This window comes from Amphiprion ocellaris, chromosome 10 (assembly GCF_022539595.1).
Source record: "Amphiprion ocellaris isolate individual 3 ecotype Okinawa chromosome 10, ASM2253959v1, whole genome shotgun sequence".
NCBI lineage: Eukaryota > Metazoa > Chordata > Actinopteri > Pomacentridae > Amphiprion > Amphiprion ocellaris.
The window spans coordinates 20,989,974-21,012,669 of record NC_072775.1 but is presented as its reverse complement, the minus strand read 5'-3'; the positions used below and the strand labels follow the sequence as shown (position 1 = coordinate 21,012,669).

The 22,696-nt window shown below is 41.5% G+C and overlaps 1 protein-coding gene across 5 annotated transcripts in view; it reads right to left on the bottom strand.

Annotated features, from left to right (window-relative positions):
- The window catches only part of mib1 (MIB E3 ubiquitin protein ligase 1), a 66,199-nt gene that overhangs the window by 21,644 nt on the left and 21,859 nt on the right, over positions 1-22,696 (bottom strand). For all 5 annotated transcript variants that reach the window (XM_055014033.1, XM_055014035.1, XM_055014034.1 and 2 more), the window contains exons 10-12: positions 21,947-22,054; positions 21,657-21,854; positions 21,261-21,412 (exon numbers count right to left, since the gene is read on the bottom strand). In XM_055014033.1, the coding sequence (XP_054870008.1) occupies positions 21,261-21,412; positions 21,657-21,854; positions 21,947-22,054 (458 nt within the window). The remainder of the gene's footprint in view (positions 1-21,260; positions 21,413-21,656; positions 21,855-21,946; positions 22,055-22,696) is intronic.

Sequence of the window (22,696 nt, the reverse complement as noted above, 5' to 3'; positions counted from 1 at the left end):
TAGAAACAGCAACAGATTCCCCAAATCCACGATTCATTGCACAGATACTGCAATAAAGGTTTTCTGCAGTGAGTTACTACTGAGCTACTCTGCCTAATCCCAGTAATGTAAGCTTTTTTTCACAAAGAAAGTCAATTTTCTTGAGCATGTTTGTCTGCTTGTTTGGACGTAAGCATTCACACACCCAAGTGCACAGAGTAAAAAACACAAACAAACAAATCCTTATCCTCTCTGACCTGTCATACTGCATTTACATGGGAGTCATTGTCTTCAGTGTCCGTGCAGGTTACCAAGGTAACATGGCCTGCATTATTCAACAGCTAAGCTTGGTTTAGATCTGAACATTGGCCTGAATGTGTCCCTCAGACCACATTTGACCATACATATTACGAAGGTGAATACCTTTTCAACTCTGCTCACACAAGGCTCAGGTTGGTAAATGTGTTTTTTGGTCCCCACATTTATTATATTTTGACATTGTTCAAAAGGGTCTATAATATTGTTAGCCTTATCTAGTGTATGATGATAGATTCCTTAAATTATTTTGTCACCTTATAAAAAATTGCTTCACGTGTGAAGCCTGATCCTTTTCAGATTTGTCACTGCACTAAAACATGATGTACAGTTCCTCTACTGGCACTGCTTCAACCCATATGAACTAATTTTTGTTAGTCAAAATTACATATTTAGAGCTTTTTTTTTCCTGTGAAAAAAATCCTTTCATGCCTTTAATTAGCTTACATGTTACTCCACCTTTGCATCATGTGGTAATGCATTGCTATTAATATGCAAATTGTTCCCCGCCTCTATCTCCACCCATCCCTTCGCAGCTTTCATGAATCTCAAGCATATATACTCACCTTCGATTCTGCTGAAACACGGTAAAACTATTTTACACTACACAATGGCAAGATGTAATATTGCAGTAATTTGGCCACGTGTGCCAATTGCAAACTGTTTCTGATGAAGAATAATAACCTCGCCAACTGAATGGATGAGTTCCTTAGATTTGCTACGTATGAAAACGCTGCAGTCTAAATCAGTGGTTTTGAGACTGTCATTGGTATGCTTTAGGCCCAAGGTGGTATGCTCAGCCATTGTATTGACAGCCTATTCTGCTCATGATATGTCTACTAGTATATAAAAACACCATATGGACATGTTAACAAGGTTAAACAATTTTCACCGGAAGGGGTCTTTAAAAAAATAACATCTGACTTGCTAGTGACACTCATTATCTCAAGGACGTGAGCTGGGTTCTGAAAGTATTATGTTGTTATAATAGCAAACTTCAAGAACAAAGCAGGAATAGATACACATCAATAAGACAAAACAATATTAAATGCCACCAGGTAACTATTTAAAAAATATAGTGACATATTTTCTTCAGTTTGTGGGCTGTGAAATCCTATTTAGCATACTGAAAGGTTTACAGTGATGCTTTACATGCAGTCACTCAGCTAAGAAATATGCAGCAAACTTCTCAGTGTTTCATAAAAACGCAAACGCAGGTGAAATCACTGATGTTAAAGGATCATCGAACACACAAATAAATTCTATTACTTATTCCAATATGTCAAGTAAAGAGATAAACCACACTAGTTTTTAAATGGGGGGGAGACAATATTAAAGATGCCTGACAGCTGTGCTGTGGAAGTATATCACCTTGCTCTGTCATATTTATTACCTGCATTGCTGAGGCACTTAAAGTGCCACAAATAAATCCTGCTCTTTCTAGGTTTGGCAAGTGGGCCAAAAAAATACCATCAGTGATTACAGTGGCTTTACAATGCAAGCTTTTCTCTTTGCATGCTATATTCACTTTCCCAAAAGCTCTTTATGTCCTTGAGTCCCTTCAGTAAGGGCTGTACTTCTCCCTTTCCCTCCCTCCATCCATGCATCCCTCGATCCCTCATTTCTTCTCTTTCCCCCCTATCCATCCATCCTTCCCTTCCTCTGCTACCCCCACCCTTCCCTCTCCCAACATGTGCTATAGCAACATAGCAGCCAGGACTCAATGTTTCAGCATGCCACAGGACAGACAGAGCATTACAGCATGGCTGAGCTTATCTATTGGCTCAGAGCCACTGTTGGCCCTGCCCTAGGAGGAAGTGTAGGCGTTCTGATTGGTCACAGGGGGATTGGGGCTTGTATCAGCTTGTCCTCTGGCTGATCTGTTGGACTGGTCCCAGCTCATAGAGAGGTGGACACTGGGAGGGCTTCTACAACTGGGGGACTTTTCAATTAACTCACAGTGCAGGCTGCAGCAAACTGGTACCCAGGCTCACTGAATGAACCAGTCACTGCACTACATCTTTAACAGACGATCTATTCACTGAGCAACTTCACAGGAAATTACATACAGCAACATAATGCAGAGTCTAACTGCACCAATGAAGATAAAACAGATAATGTTGCGGATGAATAAATGATTACAAAAAAATAGGAAGAGTAGGATCAATCACTCCACAGTTATAATTGTGAATTCCAAACTCTGACATATCTCTGTGATTGCTTATCTTTTAATGAATTACAGCTGAGCACCTGTGTATAGCCTTTTCTCTTAAGTTTATTGCCTCTACCTACTTGACATCAGGACTTATTGCATATTTCTCTGTAAAAATGTTAAAATCATACACATACATACATCATACGCGCAAATATACATCCAAAAGTGAATAGCTGGCTCACTGTGGTTAAGCAATATCCTGCCTGAATTTTACCAAACAAAATTCTAATACTCTGCCATTATGAACTGTGTGACTGTGTATGTATATACTATAAATTTGCAAATGGGCACATGAAGACAGGGAATATCTAAGTTTAAGCTGGATTTTCTGGTGTATCTAGATGTCCTCACCTATTACTGCTTTGGAAAAAATAAAAAATAAAACATCCAACCATAAAAGACAATTGATGTCAGACTAAGCATAACAATATAACCTGTGCAGTATGCATGCATTTACTTGAGTGGTTGACTGCATGTAAATAAATATAGATCATGAGCTGCAGACTGTGGATGTGTGTGCTTCTGAGGAAATGGTCCTTCACACATGCACACCCTGGCAGTACACAGGTATTCATGCAGTTTGTGAGTCACTTAATGGTAAAATGCGCCGCCAGTAAGGCACAGTAAAAGATCAGAGGCAAGCGAGGCAGAGGAGCTTCCCCTGCAGTGAGGCTGGAGGGAACAATGGGCTGCTGTATCAGAGAGCCTGACTGCCACTGGCTTCCCCCTCCAGCACCCAGGTAGGTTGGCCCATTCATAAATCACTTTTATTCCTCCAAGCGCTCAACAGCCTCACCTCTTCAAATGATGCACTGTGTAAAGGGATGAGGAGGCAAGGGGGTGTGGAGGATGGGAGACAAAAGAGAGGGATGTGGGAGGAGGGAGAGAAAAGGAGCTGACGGGAGAGGTACGTCCACATTAAGATAGCTAAATTTGTAAACACATCTTTTCCTGTGTTTCAACACTTCGTCCAAACTGAAACGTTTTTCTCCACCAAACACTGAGCTTCTCTAAAGCAGCCCCAAGAGTGTGTACATCTGAAAACACAGGCTTGGTGCTTCAGTGTGGATGGGTTAAACTGAGCTTTTTTCAAGACAATGACCCAAGCAAGCCCAGTGAGGATCTGAGGGATGTGTGCCAGAGTGTGAGTTAAACTACGACGACAACTTTCAGGCAGCTGCACCTTCCTCTGTGGCAATGCATTTTAAATTCCACTAAAGCGGGAGTTGCTGTCAAAAACTGAGATTTATGTTAAATTTGTCTGATCACGTCATGATTACAAAATAAGGATTTTATCCCTGCAGCGCAATTTGCTAACTAATCTGTAGTGGTTATGGGCTCAAATCGCTATTTCATATGTGATCAGTGGACTGATGATACACAGAAAAATAAACAGAAAACATGTAACAAAAAACTTCTATCGTAAATGCACCTGCATACACTGCATAGTTGACCACATGGAGCAGGACACTAAACTGAGGTGTAGTGGGCAGTCACTCAGGACAGTAACCCCCCAGTATGTGTAATTTAGGTGGGTTGTGTGTGACAGCAACATCAAGCTTTTTGGCCATCTCTAACTTTTAAATAAACACACATTTCGTACGTTCATAAAGCCGATGATATAGCACAACTGTTACAGATCATGTCCCAACTGTGAAACAATCATTGCATCAGTTGGGCTGTCTGTCTCAGTCTTGAACCAGATGTGACCATGACACCCAGTTTCATTGGTTTCCAAGTTAAAGGTATAATATGTAACATTTCCACATTAAATTTGTGTATTTTTATTATTTTTAGATATTACCAAATATTTCCAACTACATTCAGTCCAGAGCAATTTTTTCAATGTAAAAGATATTTCAATTTGGCTACCTCTAATAAAAGATGCAGTAACTGTATGGGTAGTCGACTCATCTAATGGTAAGTTAGCGAAATTGTACTTGTGGTTATTTCATTTGAATGAAATATTTCAACATAAGCATAGGTGACTAAATTTATTATGAATTAAATTTATGCTATCTCATCCATGAATATAATTTCCACTGGAGTCACTTCAAAGAGATTACCACCGGCAAAGGTGGTGAAGAAAACAATTCCACAATATTGCACTACTTACCAACATCATCAAATCACCTCTTTTGTTGATTTTTTTGACTGGCAGACCTCTAGCCGCAGATAATATATACTGTGTGTTGTAAAGAGGATGAAGAAATATAGATGTAGCTGTTTTCGTGTAGTTCAGTTATTTCACTGTGGACAGAGTTCTCTACCAAAACAACATAAAAACACTAAAGTGTGTGCAAATCATAGCGTATTTGGACAGCTTCATACAGACAAACAACTAAGCACAAGGAAGAATCAGACTGATAGAAGCTAAGCCTGGAGATTCACTCAAAAACCACAAACTGGACTCATCAAAAGTAGCTTTAATCCCTCTCTGATGTCGACTGGTGGGCAGGCACACACAAAAGGTAAAATTAATACAAGCTGAGAGTCTGTTCAAGTGTTCACAATCAGGCTTCAAGCTCAAAGAAATAACAAATGTTCGACCATCATAAGAAGCTAACCAGAATTCCCTGCACAAAACTTTCCAATCCAAGAGGACCCCTGCCTCTCACTTGATGAGCTCTCATCAGGACTGCACATGATATGAAAGAATTTAAAATACCAATGCTTATTGAAAGATATTCACCCCTTTATCCGTGGCCTTTTCCGTATTTTATAGTTTCACAACTTCACAGTGGAAGCAATAAGGATTCTCGACATTAATGAAAAAAGACTTTTTAATGCCAAAACGAAAACAAATTGCCACAAATGTTCTTAATTAAGTACAAATAAAAACAAGACATTCCATTCACTCCCCCCAAAATCAATATTTAGTAGATGCACACCTGGCAGCAATTATGGTCTTGACTTGTAGCTTTTTTAAAAAAAAAACAAAAAAACCCCACACACTCTTGTTTATTAAACTGCCCAAGCTTTGCTATGCTTTGTTCATGTATGTGGAGGGTGAGCACTTATACAATCAATTATGCGTAATATTTTGACTCATTTCATATCACTTTGCAGAGATTTATTTAGTTCAATACTTTTCTATTAATCAGTATCAAAATCCTGAATGATAATTATCTAAAAAATTTAAACAACAGAAAAAAAGCTTTAAATATTCATCTTATAACCAGCTCGGCAAATGTTGCATTTGTTTCAATAAGCAATGCATCTACCGAACAATATAAAGAGTCATTAAAACATGTATATGGCTGATCATAGAGTGATCTGTTTTATGCATATTTTTATTTAACTTGAATGGAGTTATGTCTTAAATGGTTCTCATAGAGAGAACAACCCAACCCACCCCTTCAGCAAGTGAAACAAAGCACATCCATTAGTAGACCCTTTCTTATTGATCGATTAACTGCTCAGCTAAACATTCAGCCCTGTGCTATTCATCATGGAGAGAAGACATAAGCCACGCTGCTGAGTTTCAGGGGCAGATGGGATGTTGGGATGTAACTGAGATTAAACTGGTGGGTTGGGTGGCTGAAACAGGCAAAGTGGAGACCCAAAGGGGAGGATATACCAAACACGAGGGCATCTTCAGTGAAGATGGCTGTAAGCCATGAAACCCTTAACCAAGTGAGTAGAGAATAAAAACACAAGTTAAAATGTGCTTGTGCAATAAGTTCATTTACCATGAAAAGGCTGTCTGGAAAATTACTCGTAGTTCAGTTTTAAATGATGTGCAAATGTAGAGTCTGTGGGGCAGGTGGAAATTTAAAGTTGTCATTTATCCAGCTGCAAATCTGCACTTTGATTGGCAATGTAAGGTCAAGTTGGGAGCAAACACATTAGCGCTTGGAATCCATTTTGCCTCACAAATGGTCATTTCTTGTAACAGCCGTAAAGATAATGTAATCGAAAAGCTATAATTTGTGGTGACAACACATTAATTAAATTGCACACTTAAATCTATGCAGAATTATCTCCACCATGAAAAAGGCCCGAGATATAACTGCGTGTGAGGGCAGAATGACTATGAGCTAGTTAAAAGGCTTATCAAATTAAGGACCAGAGAATTGTGTGACATTTTTCTGGCTCATGAAAAGTGTGGGCCATCTTTAGTGTGTTTGTGAGTCATCCATTACAACTGTAATGCCCAAGTCTGGTTTCAATACGATTACCTTAAGGAGCATACTCACACAACATGGGGCATTTTGCAGTTGAAATGCAGCGGGGGTAAGTAAAGAAGGAAGGAAGAGAACTTGTGTAATGGTATCTGGAGTTACCAATGGGAGGCTGGAGGTAGAAGAGTAGAGAGCGAAAAAGAGAGGAGGGCACAGAGGACATTGCTTTCATACAGTATAGATGTGCGCCATGATGAGACCAACTAATTAAATAGATTCTTCAGTGGCCGCGCCTCGGGAAAGCTTGAAAAAGACACTTGAAAATTAATGAGAGCTCAAAAAGGAGAAAGCAGTCCAAACTTTTCGGTTCCTCAGAGGTAAAGCTGCCACTTATCTCTCTATATTACCAAAAGCAGGATGGATGGATAAATAAATAAATATTTGGGAAAACACAAAACTGTTTCCTGCTGTCTAATGCCCTCTGTGCTTCACTGCACTACACATTCAGCCTCACCCTCTCCTCCATTTCTCGAATATGCAGTTATTCTAAGTATAGCGGAGAGAAGACAGAAGCTCTACCATAAGCAGCGTGTTCCAGGTCTATTTAAAAAGAAGAATGATAGAGACAGAGGGGCTGGGGGGGGTCAAAAGGACACAGAGTGAAGGGGTGATATCAGAGGAGGCAGTGGAGTTGGTGGTACGGATGTAAAGCAGGGGATGGGGAGGTTTCAAGAATATACAAGTGGAAGCACGAGAGACCACTTTATTTGGAGCTACTAAAAATAGCGCAGCAAATGGTAGCAGGGGCTAGCTGGCCTAACGCTCTTCTTTCCCTCCAGGCCGGTGGAATCGATAGGCAGGGAGCCGTAGGGGAGGCTTCCCGGAGCCTGTAGCCAACAGTTGCTGAGGGGGAGATATGGAGAGGGGGGCAAGGAGCGGAGCAGAGTGGAGTGGGAACTATTTTTTGCACTGCTTGACTAAATATGGTCAGGGAGGTGGTGAGACAAGACACAGGAGCAGCCCAGCAAAATGGGGCCGAGGCATGTTTCAAATGCTTGGCTTCCCACAAAGTGTGAACCATTTAGTGAAGCCCTTCACACAGTGGGGTAGAAAGTCACTGGATGCCTGGCCCCTTGCCCCTAACTTGCTGCCACCGTGTTCTTCCTGTGCTCTTTGCCCTTCGAACTGCTGCATCTTCTCTACTTGATCCACTTGTAGTGAAAAGGTGACCCTTGCAATGCACTGGAATGTATAAGCTGCATACTAAAGATTTACAGGTGCCGAAAATATAAACACCAAAAATACCTAAATGATATTGCAAAATCCTCCATCTCTAGTCCCTGACAATGCTAATCAAATTTGCATGGATCACGAGGGACTATTAAAAGTACAGCTGTCTTCTACTGCAGAGGCACAGCCATCACTCTCTCTCTCTTTTTTAAAATACCTCTATCACAATTCTGTTCTCAAACATTCAGTAAACTCCCTCATCTAAGCTGCTGTATAAAGTTCCACTGAATAATAAAAGCGCATTTTAGGAGCAGGATAAAGCTCTGGGACTGCATGTGTGTCGATGGAATAAGAAAAAGGCAGGGTGGGAGTATGGTTGGTACACTTTCTGCCTCCTCTACCGATCAGGGCATCCTCCCAGCTTTCTCCCTCAGAATGCACATGATGGAGAGGAGAGTGCTGCAGATTTTTTTTTTCACCCCTCCTTCTCTCCCTCTTCTCTCTCTGCCTCCCCTTTTTTTTCAAATGGCAGCTCTTCATGTCAGCTCTACGTCTTCCTCCTCTAAAGGTATGACTTCTGTTTGTGTGGGAATGTGTGTGCATGTGTGTGTGTGTGTATGCCTGCTTCCCCTCCTTTCCCCTTCCTCCCCTCCCTGACTCTGGCACTCAACCCGCCCGCCATCACCCCTCCTTCCCCCAATCATAGAAGCTGATTCAGCGAGTCAGGCGTGCACCCGGCACACACGATGGCTGCAGCAGCTGGAGCGCTCTCTAGGTCATTATGGCTCTCTTCACTACGGGAAGAGGAGGAGAGGAGGGGAAGAGAGGAGGAGCAGCTCAGATAAGAAACTGATGTGACAGGTAATATATGCTCTTCCTTCGCTTTTGGACGGAGTTTACCCCTGATGGGCCTTGATGTCTCCCATCCTGTCTCTTTCCTCTCTCTTGTTCGGATGCGATCAGTTATTAACCGCATGGTCTGCCTGTGAGTCGCGTAGTCGAAAGGGGGAGTGGAATGTACTGTTCTGCAGCAGCAGCAGCACTGGGACAGAACTTAACCAGAGAACACCTTTGGGCTTTTTTCATCACCTTCTCTTGTTCCTCTTATTCTTAGAAGAAAGGAAGAAATCAAGGCTTTCTAAAAAAGTATGAAGAGAAGGAGGATGCAGGAGGAGGTGAAACAGGGAAAAGGGAGGCTGGAGAGTTGCTATGGTCCACATGGATTTTAGCCCTGTTTTTTGCACTCTCCGCTCTATCTCTCTCATCTTGTTCTTTCACCCTCCCTCCCTCTCTTGTCTTGCTCACTCTCCCTCTCTTGTGTTCCTGGCACTGGCCGGACATGCTGCAGCAGTAGAGCTCTTTGGCTCATTAGGCTTCATGGTTGCAGCCCTGCCGCTATCTAATGACGGACTCGTTAACTCAGACCTGCACTGGTGTGGAGAGACATTCCCTTATCCACAATTCGCCCTCTGCATCCGACACCTTCCAAGATGTTTTTGTCACCATGACTAACGGATACCAGAATTACTGGGACTTTTAATGTGTTATTTTTGTCTTTTTTTAAACATCTTTTTGGTTCTTCGTTGATGGCCCTAACAGACCATTTATTAATTAAACAAAGGGGTGGGGGTGCTCACTGCTTTTCTTAATTGATGGGAGGTAAGTTTGAGGACACGTCGCACTTTTGAGACCAAGGTTGGCTGACTGGGGTGGAAGGATGGAACGTGGCGACCAGAGGGATGACGAAGCATCAGAATAATGTACAGCGGGCAGGTCATGAGTTCTGAACAGGAGGAAAAGCGGATTGACAGCACACAGCTGTGAGAAGTGTATTAACACAGATGTAGGGTGGTGGTGAGCAGGGGTGGGAGGGGATATTGGGCAGCAATGGCTGGCTGAGTAGATGTGTGTCACTGGCTGAACCCACAGCACTTAGGGTAGTAACCTAGTTTCTTCTCTCTCTCTCTCTCTCTCTGTAACGGATTGCTATAGGCTAGGCAGGGCATGCAGGGCACACAGTACTGCAGTACTATCGCCCAAACCAGAACAGACACAACAACCACTGGGCTAATTTGCTGGTTCACGTTCCCCAACCTCCATCCCGCTGTGTGTAGGAAGGAATTTCACCCCCTCTCTCTCCTATTTGCTCACCCTCTCGGGCAGCTGTGACATTTCCTAAACAGGACGTCACACCTTTAGGACCAGGCTCATCCACCTGCCCAACCCTATCTTCATGCTGAGAACAACTGTCACCTCCAGTTACACCTTCTCTCATTACTATTCCAAACCCTTTCACTGCAAAAACACTGCACCACTTTTCCCATTTATTCAGTTCTTAGCCACCCAGTCTCCAAACTCAAACCTAAGCTGGTCTCGCCCTAATCCATTTTTCGTTTTACACCCATTGCCTCAGCATTCAGCCTCCTGGCTAGCTTAGCATGGTTGGAGGCAGTGTTGACTTGTGGAATGTGCTGGTCTGGGGCAAAGATTCATTAGAGACTTGCTGAACAATTCGCGCCACCATGCAAATGGTTATTGATCTGTTCCACCCACTCTGCAACAGAACAGCTGGTTCCACTGTAAACACAGACAAGTGAGTTCTGATCAGAGGAAAAAGGAAGTGCGAAAAGACAGCCATAAAAACAGTGATCTAGGTGAGGGGAGACAGTGAGACACAGAGAGAGAGAGAGAAAAGGGGAGGGCGGGAGAGGTGGTGGTGGGTGGGGGGTATAGCCAGGACCAATCCACAAGTGCTGAGTGGGCATTAGCGCCTTCATGTGACCTATGGCCTGCCTCTGCCTAAAGCCCAAATCCTGCTCACAATAGCTTCCTGTTCAACTTGGATCACCCTCATTTTCAAACATCAGCAAGCACTCCTGTTTGCCACTGGGGACGTTGCTGACACAAGAGAGACATGGGATAGGCAAGAGGAGTACATATGGGTACAAGTCAGAGGTAGGAAAGCAGAAAGGATATAGAAAGTGGGGGTGAAATAGGAGAAGGAAATGATGGTGAGGAAGACAGCATGAAATAGCAGTGGGCGGAGAGAAGTGAAAATGTTTAGTATGTCAGCGGGACCATTCAGCTTATAGGTGCACCCTTGGTCCCAGGACACAGCAAATGATCGTCATACAAGACTGGGTGCACCTTACAGCACGGACGTTTTTTTTTTTTTTTTTTAAATCAAGGAGAAAACATTTCCCTTTTTGCTGCTGCTGCTTTTATCCAACTGCTTAATCTTCCTCCTCGATGTTTTTACTGGAAAGAGAAAAAGACCACCTTCTAACTGCCATAAAAAAGGGAGCTGTATTTCTCCCCCTGAGCCTCCTGGTTTCTCCCAGTTGCCTGGAGGACAGCAGGGGTCACTGGGACAGTCGACTATGGTATGGACTGCAAAACTTCTGTTATGTTCAGGGGCGGGGGGACTGGCTGTTCAACCTTACATGGCAACCAAAGGAAAGCCTTGAGTGTTGAACTGAATTTACACTCAAAGTCACCTTACAGTGCAGACTACCATACTTGGGAGAGAGAACGGTGAGGAAAAATGTTCTGCTCATAACTTCCTGACCTTGACAAAAGGTGAGAAAATTTCATATCTAAGATTACCTCCTTAGTGTACATACTTCTTTATGTACCCATATGAACATATGATAGCTATGGAATGTAAAGAAGTATGTATTCTTGGTGAGGTGCGAGTCCTCGTGGAAAAATTATGCTGGGCAGTGCTGTCTCAGGATATGTTTGTGCTTTGCAGACTGGTAGTATGTCTGTGATCATGGTGAAGAGAAAATTGCGTGGAAAGTAAACGTGAGGGAGAGAGACAGTAGAAAAGAGAGAAAGAATGTGAGTGGTAAGGCTCATACATTAGCTATACTGTCTCTGGGCAGTCTCACTGCAGCAATCATCGCTGTAGGGAACTTACTGCTTTCTCAAACTGGCTGACTTGGCCAATAAAAATCTCTCATCCAAGATACGGCAACAATTCATTGGACAATTAAGTAGGTTAGCATTAAACAATACTAATCATGTTTAGGTTTGCTCTGACAGCAGTATGGCTTCAGCCCACCTTTGCCAACTATAGGCAGTTGCCTTGTGACACTGCCATATGAACAGGGCCTCCTTTCATTATTGGGTGATTTTGCTGCATTACAGCCCTTGAAATTCAGCCAGCTGCAACTTAGCACCAACTTCAGCGAGCAGCGAGTGGTATGCCGGAGCTGCTCCTGACCATTAATACCATAATCTTTTCCAGTGCTCCTACATGGCTCAAAGGGGGAACGTAAGCAAGGTGAACTGGACCAAAATTCTACTGCTGTTACTAGCTAGTTCTTTAAAAATATGCAACTAAAAGAGCAGTACATAGTTTCTGAGGAGGCAGAATGTAGAGGCACTGACGATGCTGATACTACCACAGCCTTGCTCTATCCTTGTGCTGTATCATATGGCTTCTGTGTTAACAATCTTGTGTGTTTAACTATGCCTGCCCTCCCATTATGCCACTGCCCTTATCCACACACCCTCCCTACATCAACCCGGCTGCCCCATGCCCCCCCTCCTTTTCTCTGATTCCTGCTCTCATTGTTCACGTTTGCTATGCTTGCCAAATGCTTTGCTGGGCTGCATGGCAGCCAGATTAGACCATCAAAAAGTGACAATGCAGGATCAGGGTCAACTCTGGCCTGTCAGCTGATTCCAATTGTCGACTGCTTCAAACAAATAAAGGCAACAGAATATGGACAGAGGCACAGAGAGAAATGAAGCGAGGGGGGAGATGGGGAGTAGTTTGCATGGCGAGCTATTCATATCTAGCACTTTCACCTATTCTGACCTCTTTTTCGAGCCTATGCCTGACACATAGACATGGCCTTTACCAATTTTAGCACAGGTTTACCTCTCTTTCAACCTGTTTAATGCAGCTCATTTGTAAAAGGTAATATGTCCCACTGCATTTTTGTCTCTGGCTTGAGAAGGGACGCAGGATGAAAAACAAAAATAGAAAAATGTCAGTGAATTTGAGCCAATAATCCTGGTGTGCATCTTGATAGTTCAAGTAGATCAGCCAGTCAGTGTCTTGCAGAAGACATATTTCCAAAAGTGATGTCACTATTGCACCAGTAAATATGGATATATATTAACACAATGAACCAAATCACATGCAGTAGCTATATATATAAAATGTTCAAAAATGTATCCTACAGTGGAACTATGGAAAAATTGCATGTATGTCAATGTAGTATGATAGCTCTACTCTAATGACAAACTAGACACTTGATTCAGAACTGATTATTATGCCAAGTGAAGGGCTGACTTAGTCTACTAACCTTGGATAAAAACTAATATCTAAGCTGAAATGACTGGGCTGATATAAACACAAACTTCTTCCTTTTACAGTGTTTGCTAAAATGGCAAAACACATTTGTCATTCACATATTTTATAATAAATTAACTTCTGACATTTCCTATTGATTTCTAACATTCCTTCTTTTGCTTTGATGAAGTTGTTTTTTCATGTCAAAAGAATAACAGAAAACCTCTTGCCATATACTCTGATGGGAAAGATTCAACTTGATCTGTACCAAAGTCATAAGAATTTGCACAAAGTTAAAATGTTAATTGTAATTCTTCACAGCTGCTAAATGGAATCAAATGAGTTTATAATAAGTCAACTGGGAAAAATAGCAAAACTAGCCTACGGCAAAGGTCTCCACAGTCTAGGTAGAATATGCAACGTTTTTACTTGAGAAAAGCAGTCGAACACAGCTGCCTTTTCAGAGTTTATTTTTTTTCAGCTTTGCCCCATTTTACCGATGTGCATTATATTATGTCAGTGTCACTCTCTTTCTGTCAAGACATCAGAGGCGTATGGGTTTGTCAAGCTTGCGCTCCATGTTTCACCCTGGCCTTCAATAGCGATGGCCTGCTGTCTGAGTGACAAACACAGCAGATGCTGACATTATCAAATGCTAAGTGCCTGTCGTCCCCCCTGCTTTTGCCCTGTTATGGCCCTTAGACGAGGTGAGCAGCCTGGCCACCTGACTCTGAGTGACTGTGTGTGTAAGTGAGCAAGCATGAATGTGCAAGTGTATGTTACAAATAGACCTGCCTCTGGTGTGCCATATCAAGCTGGCCCTATGTTGACCTCCGTCCTGACTACAAGCAGTGCTGTATATCCCTCAGCTGTCGCCGGTCACTCTGAGAACCTAATTCGTGCCTTGGCAGAAAAAGCCAATAATTACAACAGCTGACTATGTTTCATAGCCCCTCTATGTTATAGCGTCAAGGGAACATTTATTATAATTATGAATAAATGATTGCTGAAAAAAGGCCAAATAAATGTCACTTAAGTGTACATTGCAAAGATAAAGTTACAGGAAGCATAAATGCTTGAGGTGAGTGTTATGCAGGACAAATTTCAAAATATTGCAGCTATGACAAATTAAAAAACAAAACAAAACATACAAACACACATTACCTGTCTAAAAAATGAGTAACATTGTTTGATGTTTCTGCAATAGCAGAAATGGAATAATGATCTTATGATTGACTGCATCTCTACCACAAGCTTAGAAACACACACTCGAGCAAAATCAAAGTTCTTTTTGTGAATGTTAGTCTGATCATTTTTGTATTAGCATAGGAATGCTCTGTAGTAGAAAAAGTTACAACTGTATATCCCTGAAAGAGACATAAAACAATCTGCTCTCAGTCAAGTTTCAAACAGTACCCTCTACACTACAAATCAGTCCCGAGGACTTAAATGACTGGTTTAAATTAATGTTGTGACTTGACACCCCTGAGTACTGCTGTAGGAGTATGAGTGAGAGAGCTTGTGTATGTAGTTATGCCTCTGCATTTGTCTATTGGCCATCTCGGTGACCGGAGCAGCAGCGTGCTTGCAGCAGGGCCCATCTGTCAGAGCCTGTAATTGCTTCATGACTCCAGGACATTTGACTCAAGTGCACTGCCACAGATTATTATTATCCTTTTCTCAGGGAACAATTTTTCTCACTCTCTGAGAGGGGGCAAGCATAAAACTTAAAAAGATAGCGAGGAGGATAAATAGACTGCCTTGGAGGCAGCAAAGGAGAAAGTTAGGTAAGGTTGATCAACTGTACCTGTGTGTTATTGGTGTGTTGGTAAATGGGGTGTAGTGTGCTAAACGTACTTGTGTGTGATACAGAATGGGTGAAGGTGAAAAGGCAAAGAAAAAAGCAGGACGAAGAAAAAGACAGCACTGTCCATTCTGACTAGTGGGTGGACACGCTGTAATGAGCCACAACTCAAGTTTTAAAAAGGTGTTCAGATGTAACATGCCCTTCTTCTGTACAGCGTTGTTTTATTTTTTGCTAAAACTTTTAGGCAGTTCACTGCACTTCAACAGTTCTAGTGTCTATCTCTGAAACAGTGATTCCACAATGCTTTGCTAAAGCTGGTAAAATGGAACCAAATCACCTCTTGAATGGATTTGGTCCCCTTCAACCAGCTGTAGCTATGCTTTGATGACTACAGGAACCCTTTTTGCTGTGATGCCTTCAACAAAATCACTGTAATAACAGCAGGCCATTTAATGATGACTGGCTTATGGTTTTTCTGCGACCAACAACACCTGTGAATGTCATATTCAGTGCTGCACCTGTCTCATTCTGACTAATAAAGACATCAATCCCAGCTTCAAAACTCTTGTATGGTCCCCTTTCCTGACTGAGTGTTGCCTCTGTCTCTAGCAGGATTGACATTCTGACCAGACTATCAAGGGGTGTTTCAAAAATAGTAGGGGGGGGTAGACGTGCAGCGTGCGCTATTTCAGAAATACAGCACTCACATGTCTGTGAGAATGTACGGCTGTCTTGCTAGAACACTTTCTAAACTGACTGTCACTGGATGCTAACAGTCAGTTACTCTGTGGGTGGGAATAGGCAAAAGAAAAAAATAAAGGAGTGAGCTAATGCATCTCAGCAGGGTCGCAATGGCATTGTAGAGAGTTCTAAAGACACAAACACAATAATAGGGGAGCAAGACACTAAGAAGGGGCAAAATACAGTTGTTTAAGGAATGTGCAGTACACGCACGCACGCACGCACGCACGCACGCACACACACCAAGTCTTCACCCTCCTTTCCCCCAAGCATACTGCAGTGATGTCGGACAAGCTGGGGTAGATGAGAGCCAGATGCTTTGGAGGACAGTAGCTGAACGTACAAATCACAGGAGCACACGCTCACAAAACGGTTACAGTCTCACATATTCACATGCTGTGGCTGCAGAACAAGCAGGCAGATCAAACTCAAATCCCCTCTCACAGTGTCTCCTGCCATCCCTCCTTTTCTACTCTCTTTTGGTGTTTTGCCTAACTAATTTGGCACTTAATGCAACATCAAACTGATCTCTTTTTAAACACAAAAAATATAAAACATAACCCCAAAAACACTCCTGAATCCTTTGTTTCAGCTGATCTAAAAGCTGACATTTGTATAATTACTCAAACCTGTTTGAGGATATGGGTATAGCATATAGACTTGATTATTAACACATTACTATCAAAGTGTTTTCCCATTGGAACAATACTCTGAAATCCATCTGTGCACCCTAACAAACACTAGTTTACTCAGTCACAGTGGTCTGACTTGATCAGCCTAGTCTAAAATGAACATGAGGGTAAGAACCTACTATTCAATCAACGCTAGTCATGAACAACGTGTGGACATATCGGAAAATTTGTAGTAAACATTCAACCCATGTCCACTGTCTCCATGGGCCTACAACACTATTTTCTATCTAACCAAGATCCTTAGTACAATAATACCATTATACCATGACCTATTGGTACTAACAATACATGAAGAATTCAGTGTGCCTGCTTGCAGAACTCGTCCGTCTCCTCAGGTAAGACAATTACCATGGGGTTTTTCTGTATGTTACTGTGTTAAAGAAAGCTGAGAACTATATCGGAGAGGGAGGAGGGCAAATATTACAAGGAGGTGACATGTAAAAGGGTACAGACAGCCGCTGCAGGGCTTGTTTAGAGCCCTTTTATGAGTCATGGGCTATTAATCGTATTGTTTACAGTATTGTAGCAGCTACTGGCTTCTAGCAGCTCGAGGGAAAGACAGAGATGAGCCAGGCTCTCCTTGCAGGCTGGAGCTGCGGTAAACACACAAGGAGAACACACAATGTGGAGGGCCAAGAAAATCCTTTCCTGAAGACATTACTGCTGCTGGTTGTAGCTGCACTTATAATTCGCTCGAAATTGTGAAACTTAACAACTAGGTTTAATTTATGAGGAAATGCCTTTACACTCTGTAGTGGTGTGTATGTGAATAATGAACAAGGTAAAATATTGTAAAACTCCCCAGTTCCTGCCGCTCCCCTGTTGGTAGAGTTGATTTGTCTCAGTATTTGGGACTTCAAGTTGAAAGATTCATCTGTCACCCACAGGGTTCTTCCTATGTGTCTTCCTCAATCTTGTTTCCACTGCTGGAAGACCCACCCACGCTCTTAAAACACCCAGGCACATAACACATTACATGCACACCAGGGACTCTGACACATTCTCTATCTGAACCCAAAAGCTAGCATTTGACGTTAATAACTTACATCACTTAGCCAAACAGAACAAAAAAAGGAAGCTAGTTTTTTTTTTCCTGTTCTCCAGGAGTTGTGCTGTAATAGTTTTGATGAGAAATTACATTTTATACTCGTTTTGGCCATGCATGCTAGAACAGTCTGTGCCAGTACTCAATCTAAACACAAGGAAAACAGCAGGCCCAACTCTGAAAGCTACCAACGGAAGCAATAATAACATCAGTCATTAACCAGACTGGCTTCATGTGATATCCTTTATCTGAGGGCCTTTTGATTAGCTTCCAACTCCAAGCACTTCTTATCGACAGTCATCAAGAGTACTTTTTTAGAAATATGATTCTATGTTAGGAATTTCTCTAAGCACTCAATCGAAACAAATGCCTCTCTACTAAAAACAAACTGGATAAGGTACTTTTACTTCAACCTAGGGAGAGATTTTCAAGAGCTTTAGGACTTGTGGACTGTCTCCCCGATATTGCAGGAGCCCGAGCGTGAAATAAAAGTAAATGGGCAGGCTGGAGAAGGCGACATATATCTTTGTTTCTCTGAAGGCAAGGGGACAGAGCGTGGACTGAAGCAAGCAATGCACACACAACACGACAGGAGGCCAGATACAGAAAATACTTTACTCCAGCATTTTTGCCTGGAAATCAATGAATCCTATGGTGGACCAACTTTCTATTGTATATTCTTAAACCAGGTTTACATATACACATTATGCACCCATTGCTTTTTCCTATTTATAATGCAAATCATTTTGTTTAAACTGCTGCTCTGTGACCTTTCCTAAATATGTGTGCTGTTATTCATTAAAATTTTAAAGCTATGCAGTAAAAGACTACACAGCTGCCTTGCAATAGTTTTTCTCTCTTGAATTACAAAGACTGGGATGGCTGACCATGGACAAATTTTCAGTTTTCTCTGTGTCATTTTCATTTTTTTCCTGCCATTTACACAGTTAAGTTTGAAAAACATTTACTATATACACGTATCTATATAACTGCATTCAATTTCAGAGACCATCACCTCTGGAATTACCTGCCAGAAGAGACAAAGCAGGATAGTTCCGTACCTTTGTAAACTTTACCAAAAAAAAGAACGAAGATACATTAAGAATTAAGATACATTACAAAATACATTATTGTGGACTCACTTTAACTTAATGATTTAATTAGATGGTTCTGCATTTCTGTTCCTGTTCATACTGTGTTCATTAAATAATATTTAATATGTATTTTCCACCTCATCTATGTTTTTGTACTATTATTTTTAAAAATGTTTAGACAACTGATGTTATTACTAATACCATTTTGATCATTTGCTTTTGAAAAGTAAATATTTGACTAACTGTATGATTCCTTAACCTATTTGACAATACATTAGAATGGAGAAAACCCTTTTGACAACTTTTTTTTGTATGTAATATCTTAGTGAATCTGCAAATCAATTGATCAGTGCAAGACAAACTAATCAGGCATTAAACTGGCTTAGATAATCTATTCTGCAGTGGACCAGAGGTGGAGGACTGGGTCTGTCCAGGCTTGCGGTAGATGACAGGTGTTCTACAGCCCTCCGACCTGAATTCCCTTTGTCCACATGCCAAAAGAGTAACTGCCAGTGAAGGGGAATGACATTTAGTCTGGGATAATCACGCTCACACACGAACATACAAATACTGTTAACTTTTATACACCACTCTAGTCTTGTATAATGACTATGCAACATTAATATCCAACACTTCAAAAAAGGGAGTTATGATTCTAATCCTTTATTTTTTGTTTGTCAAATTCTGCAAATATCTCCTTATGATCTCCTAAGTGTTCAATCTGTTTAAACACAGCCCTGGCTCTGTAAAAGGGAAACAAACTAAATGGCTGGGATCAGTCCATGCAACACTATTGCAGTGTTTGTTGTCCCATGCTCAAGCACAGGACAGGGCAAAAGGCTGGGGGAGGAGAGACAAGGGGGAAAGGGTGCAGTGCGAGTGACAAGGATTGTAAATCTGGTACATGCTACCTATCTGAATATGCTGCCTAGCTAAATACCAAACAATCTGTCTGCAGAATCGCAGAGTCCACCTTCAAGAGACCCTGGATGATCAATATGAAACAGACAGTCATCTCTCTGAGCCATCTTTAATATGCTCAGGGTTGAGAGACCAGAATAAAGCAGATAAAGAGAGGAACAGCAACCTGCTTGTCAGAAATAGCAATGGTCAAGGACAAGAAGAACTGCTGCTGCTGCTGCATGGGCAGGCTCTGTTCACAGAACATGTTGATGGATTCGCGTAACAGTAAAAAGGAAACAACAATTGAACTTGAGAAGCCATTAGCTATACTGATAAAAAAGTTAACATCAGAGAACATAGCATCTGATGAGGAGATGGATAACACCTATAGGCCTGATTGAAACATCAATGAATGTCAAAGAAAAGTGAGAGATTATAGGTGGACAAAATGTTGTAGTGAGGAAGTGGAATTAAATGTATTTAAGTGTTTTAGTGTTTTAAACTATTTTTAAATTTAAGTGGAATCTGTGGAAGAAATTTGCGCATCAAATGGTTGATTCAGTTTAAATATTAAATTCGCACAAATCTATTCGATTCACACCAGACAGTGTCAGTCTATTACATAACAAGTTTAGAGGATGCTGAAAAGATAATCCATGACATGAAAACTGATCTTTACATCAAACACAACAATTTGTGAAATAAACACACATTCTAAACTGATCCTCAATAGGATTCTCTGCCAGTTAATCAAAATTTTGTAATTGCTTACGTCAATGACTTGGCCTAGATTGTCTCCTAGTTTAGACCTGTAGATGGTGAGTCCAAATTTTTCATTCCAAGGGAGGATGATTAAGTAACAGATTAGTGATTCCGTCAGGGCCTCTGTACCCTGCCTGCTGAGAAGCAAAACATGAACTCTAGTGGTTGTAGTTTCAACTAATACTTAAAAAGGCTGATATGGCTTGAAAAGTGAATCTAAAATTTTGGTTTCTGTGTCTAGCTGAGCTAAGCTGAATGACCCCTAGCAATATATAAACCCAAATATTAGTCAATGCTCATGGCTAAGCACATTTTTTTCCCTTGACACGATTCCGTGAGATCACCACAATGGCAACTATGTATGACTGGAGAACATACAGACACTGATTTGATGCAGGAAAGTGCACATAATACTACTCAAAAACACCCTCTAATAATAAAAAAAGAATAAAGTGAAAATAAAATACATTCTCAAAATAAATTAAGGTAAAAAAAATTGAATTACAAATAAAATTTAAATTGGGAAAAAAATGTCTAAATGTTTGATTTAAATAGTAGCTGCCAGCTACTATAAGGAAATGATCCAGTGTAGTCAACTTGAACAATAAGCTTTAAAACGGTGAAGCAAGACTGCTTTTGGTGTATAGCTAAACAGCAGAGATACTGAACCAAACACATCAGCTCATTTAAATGTTCCAAATCCACAACATTAAGGATAATTTCCATAGCATTTAGTGAGCAGTTCATCTATAGCCAAGCTTGCAGCAAACAGTTATGTTTTTGCTAGAGAAAGAAAACAAAAAATTACTACATTTCCCATCTTACGCATTATCTATTAATTTTGTATGAAAAAGGGAGAAAGGATTTGGAAGTACATTTTAGGATTCCATGTGTAGCTTATCTTAGCTTTATTGACAATTAAGCAGACCTTTGTTGAGATCCTGAGAGTACTGCCTCCACAGATTTCATTTTAAACATACACTTTTATACTGTAGTAACCAAATAGGTGCATCGCGGCTAGCTGCGACGGTAAAGTGTCACATACCTGGGGTTTCCTCGCAGGGCAGCATGATGCAAGGCATTGAACCCATTATTGTTAGTGATAGTAACATCAGCACCGGCTTCCAGCAGCACTGACAACATGTCATCTCTCTTCTTGCTAATGGCATCGTGCAGAGGTGTGTCACCTTCTGAATCCTAAAAGGAAAACCTTGTATTACTTTCGACTCTAACTACACCATTTCAAACCATGCATGATATAACCACTCAATTATCATAACATCTTTCCAAACCATGTAATTTCAAAATCAATGAAAAGCAGAATGTCACTGTGTTTGGCATTGTTGTCATGGGTTTTTGCTTCTATATTGTTTCTGTAAGATGTCACAAGGCATGTCATGCAGCATTTTTCAATAGGCAAATAAATTAAAGTTCTAAATACCTGGAGGCTGGGGTGACAGCCAAAGTCCAACAGGGTTTTAACCACTTGTAGATGACCTTTGTTGACGGCTATGTGCAATGGAGTCTGCCTTCGTTTGTTTCTGGCATTCAAGTCAGCACCACCCCTCTGTAGCACCTCAATGACAGAACCCTCATCACCAAAGGCTGCATGGTGCACTGCCCGGTCTCCATCTTTGTCCTGAGTACAGTGACATACATATAACAGGTTAAGATGCATTTGTGATATGAAAGAACACAAGTGTGAGAAGGATTTTTAAAAATAATACCAACCTCAGCCTCCAGATCCACATTGTGTTTCAGCAGCAACTTTAGAACATCAACGTGACCATTCTGACTGGCTGCCTGCATGGCAGTATGTCCAGCACACTGCCCATTCACCTGCAAACACATGAAGACACAGTGAGACAATGGGTACATGTCAAATGTCATGTTTAATGTCTAGATCTGCATTTACTGAATTAGCGGTTAGGAAATGAGAATAGTGCGAGTGTGTTTCAGCATTTGTGTGTGTAGATGTGCATGCACGGCTGTGTGTGCATGTTTCATCACCAACTGCAACACTGCAAAAACTCAGAGCATAAATATTAATGTGGACTCCTTTGGGAGTCTCGAGACGTCTCTTGTCCTGGCAGCCGGATCACTTGGCCGGGCTCAGTGTGCTCAGCTTTAAGCAAATAATTCCACTGAAAGGCAATAGGGCATCTGGCCAGCCTTCACCAATGACACACACGCACAGACACTCATTCATTCTCTTATGCTCTGAGTGAAAGACAGCAATGCAGATTTGATATAACAAGTTCTTATAACCTATACAAGATACAAATTTTTATCCTGTGGCAAATGGGTCCCTGTCCTGTAGTCTGTGATAGAACACAACCTACGACCATATGGGGTTTGTAGATCTCCACTTGATTCTGAGAGTGACTCAGTTTCTGTGCTGCAGTGCACACCAGTGCTCCTTGGTGCCTCCTCTGGGCCCAGCCTTAATGCTGTTCAGATTGAGAGAGGTGTAGCAGTGGG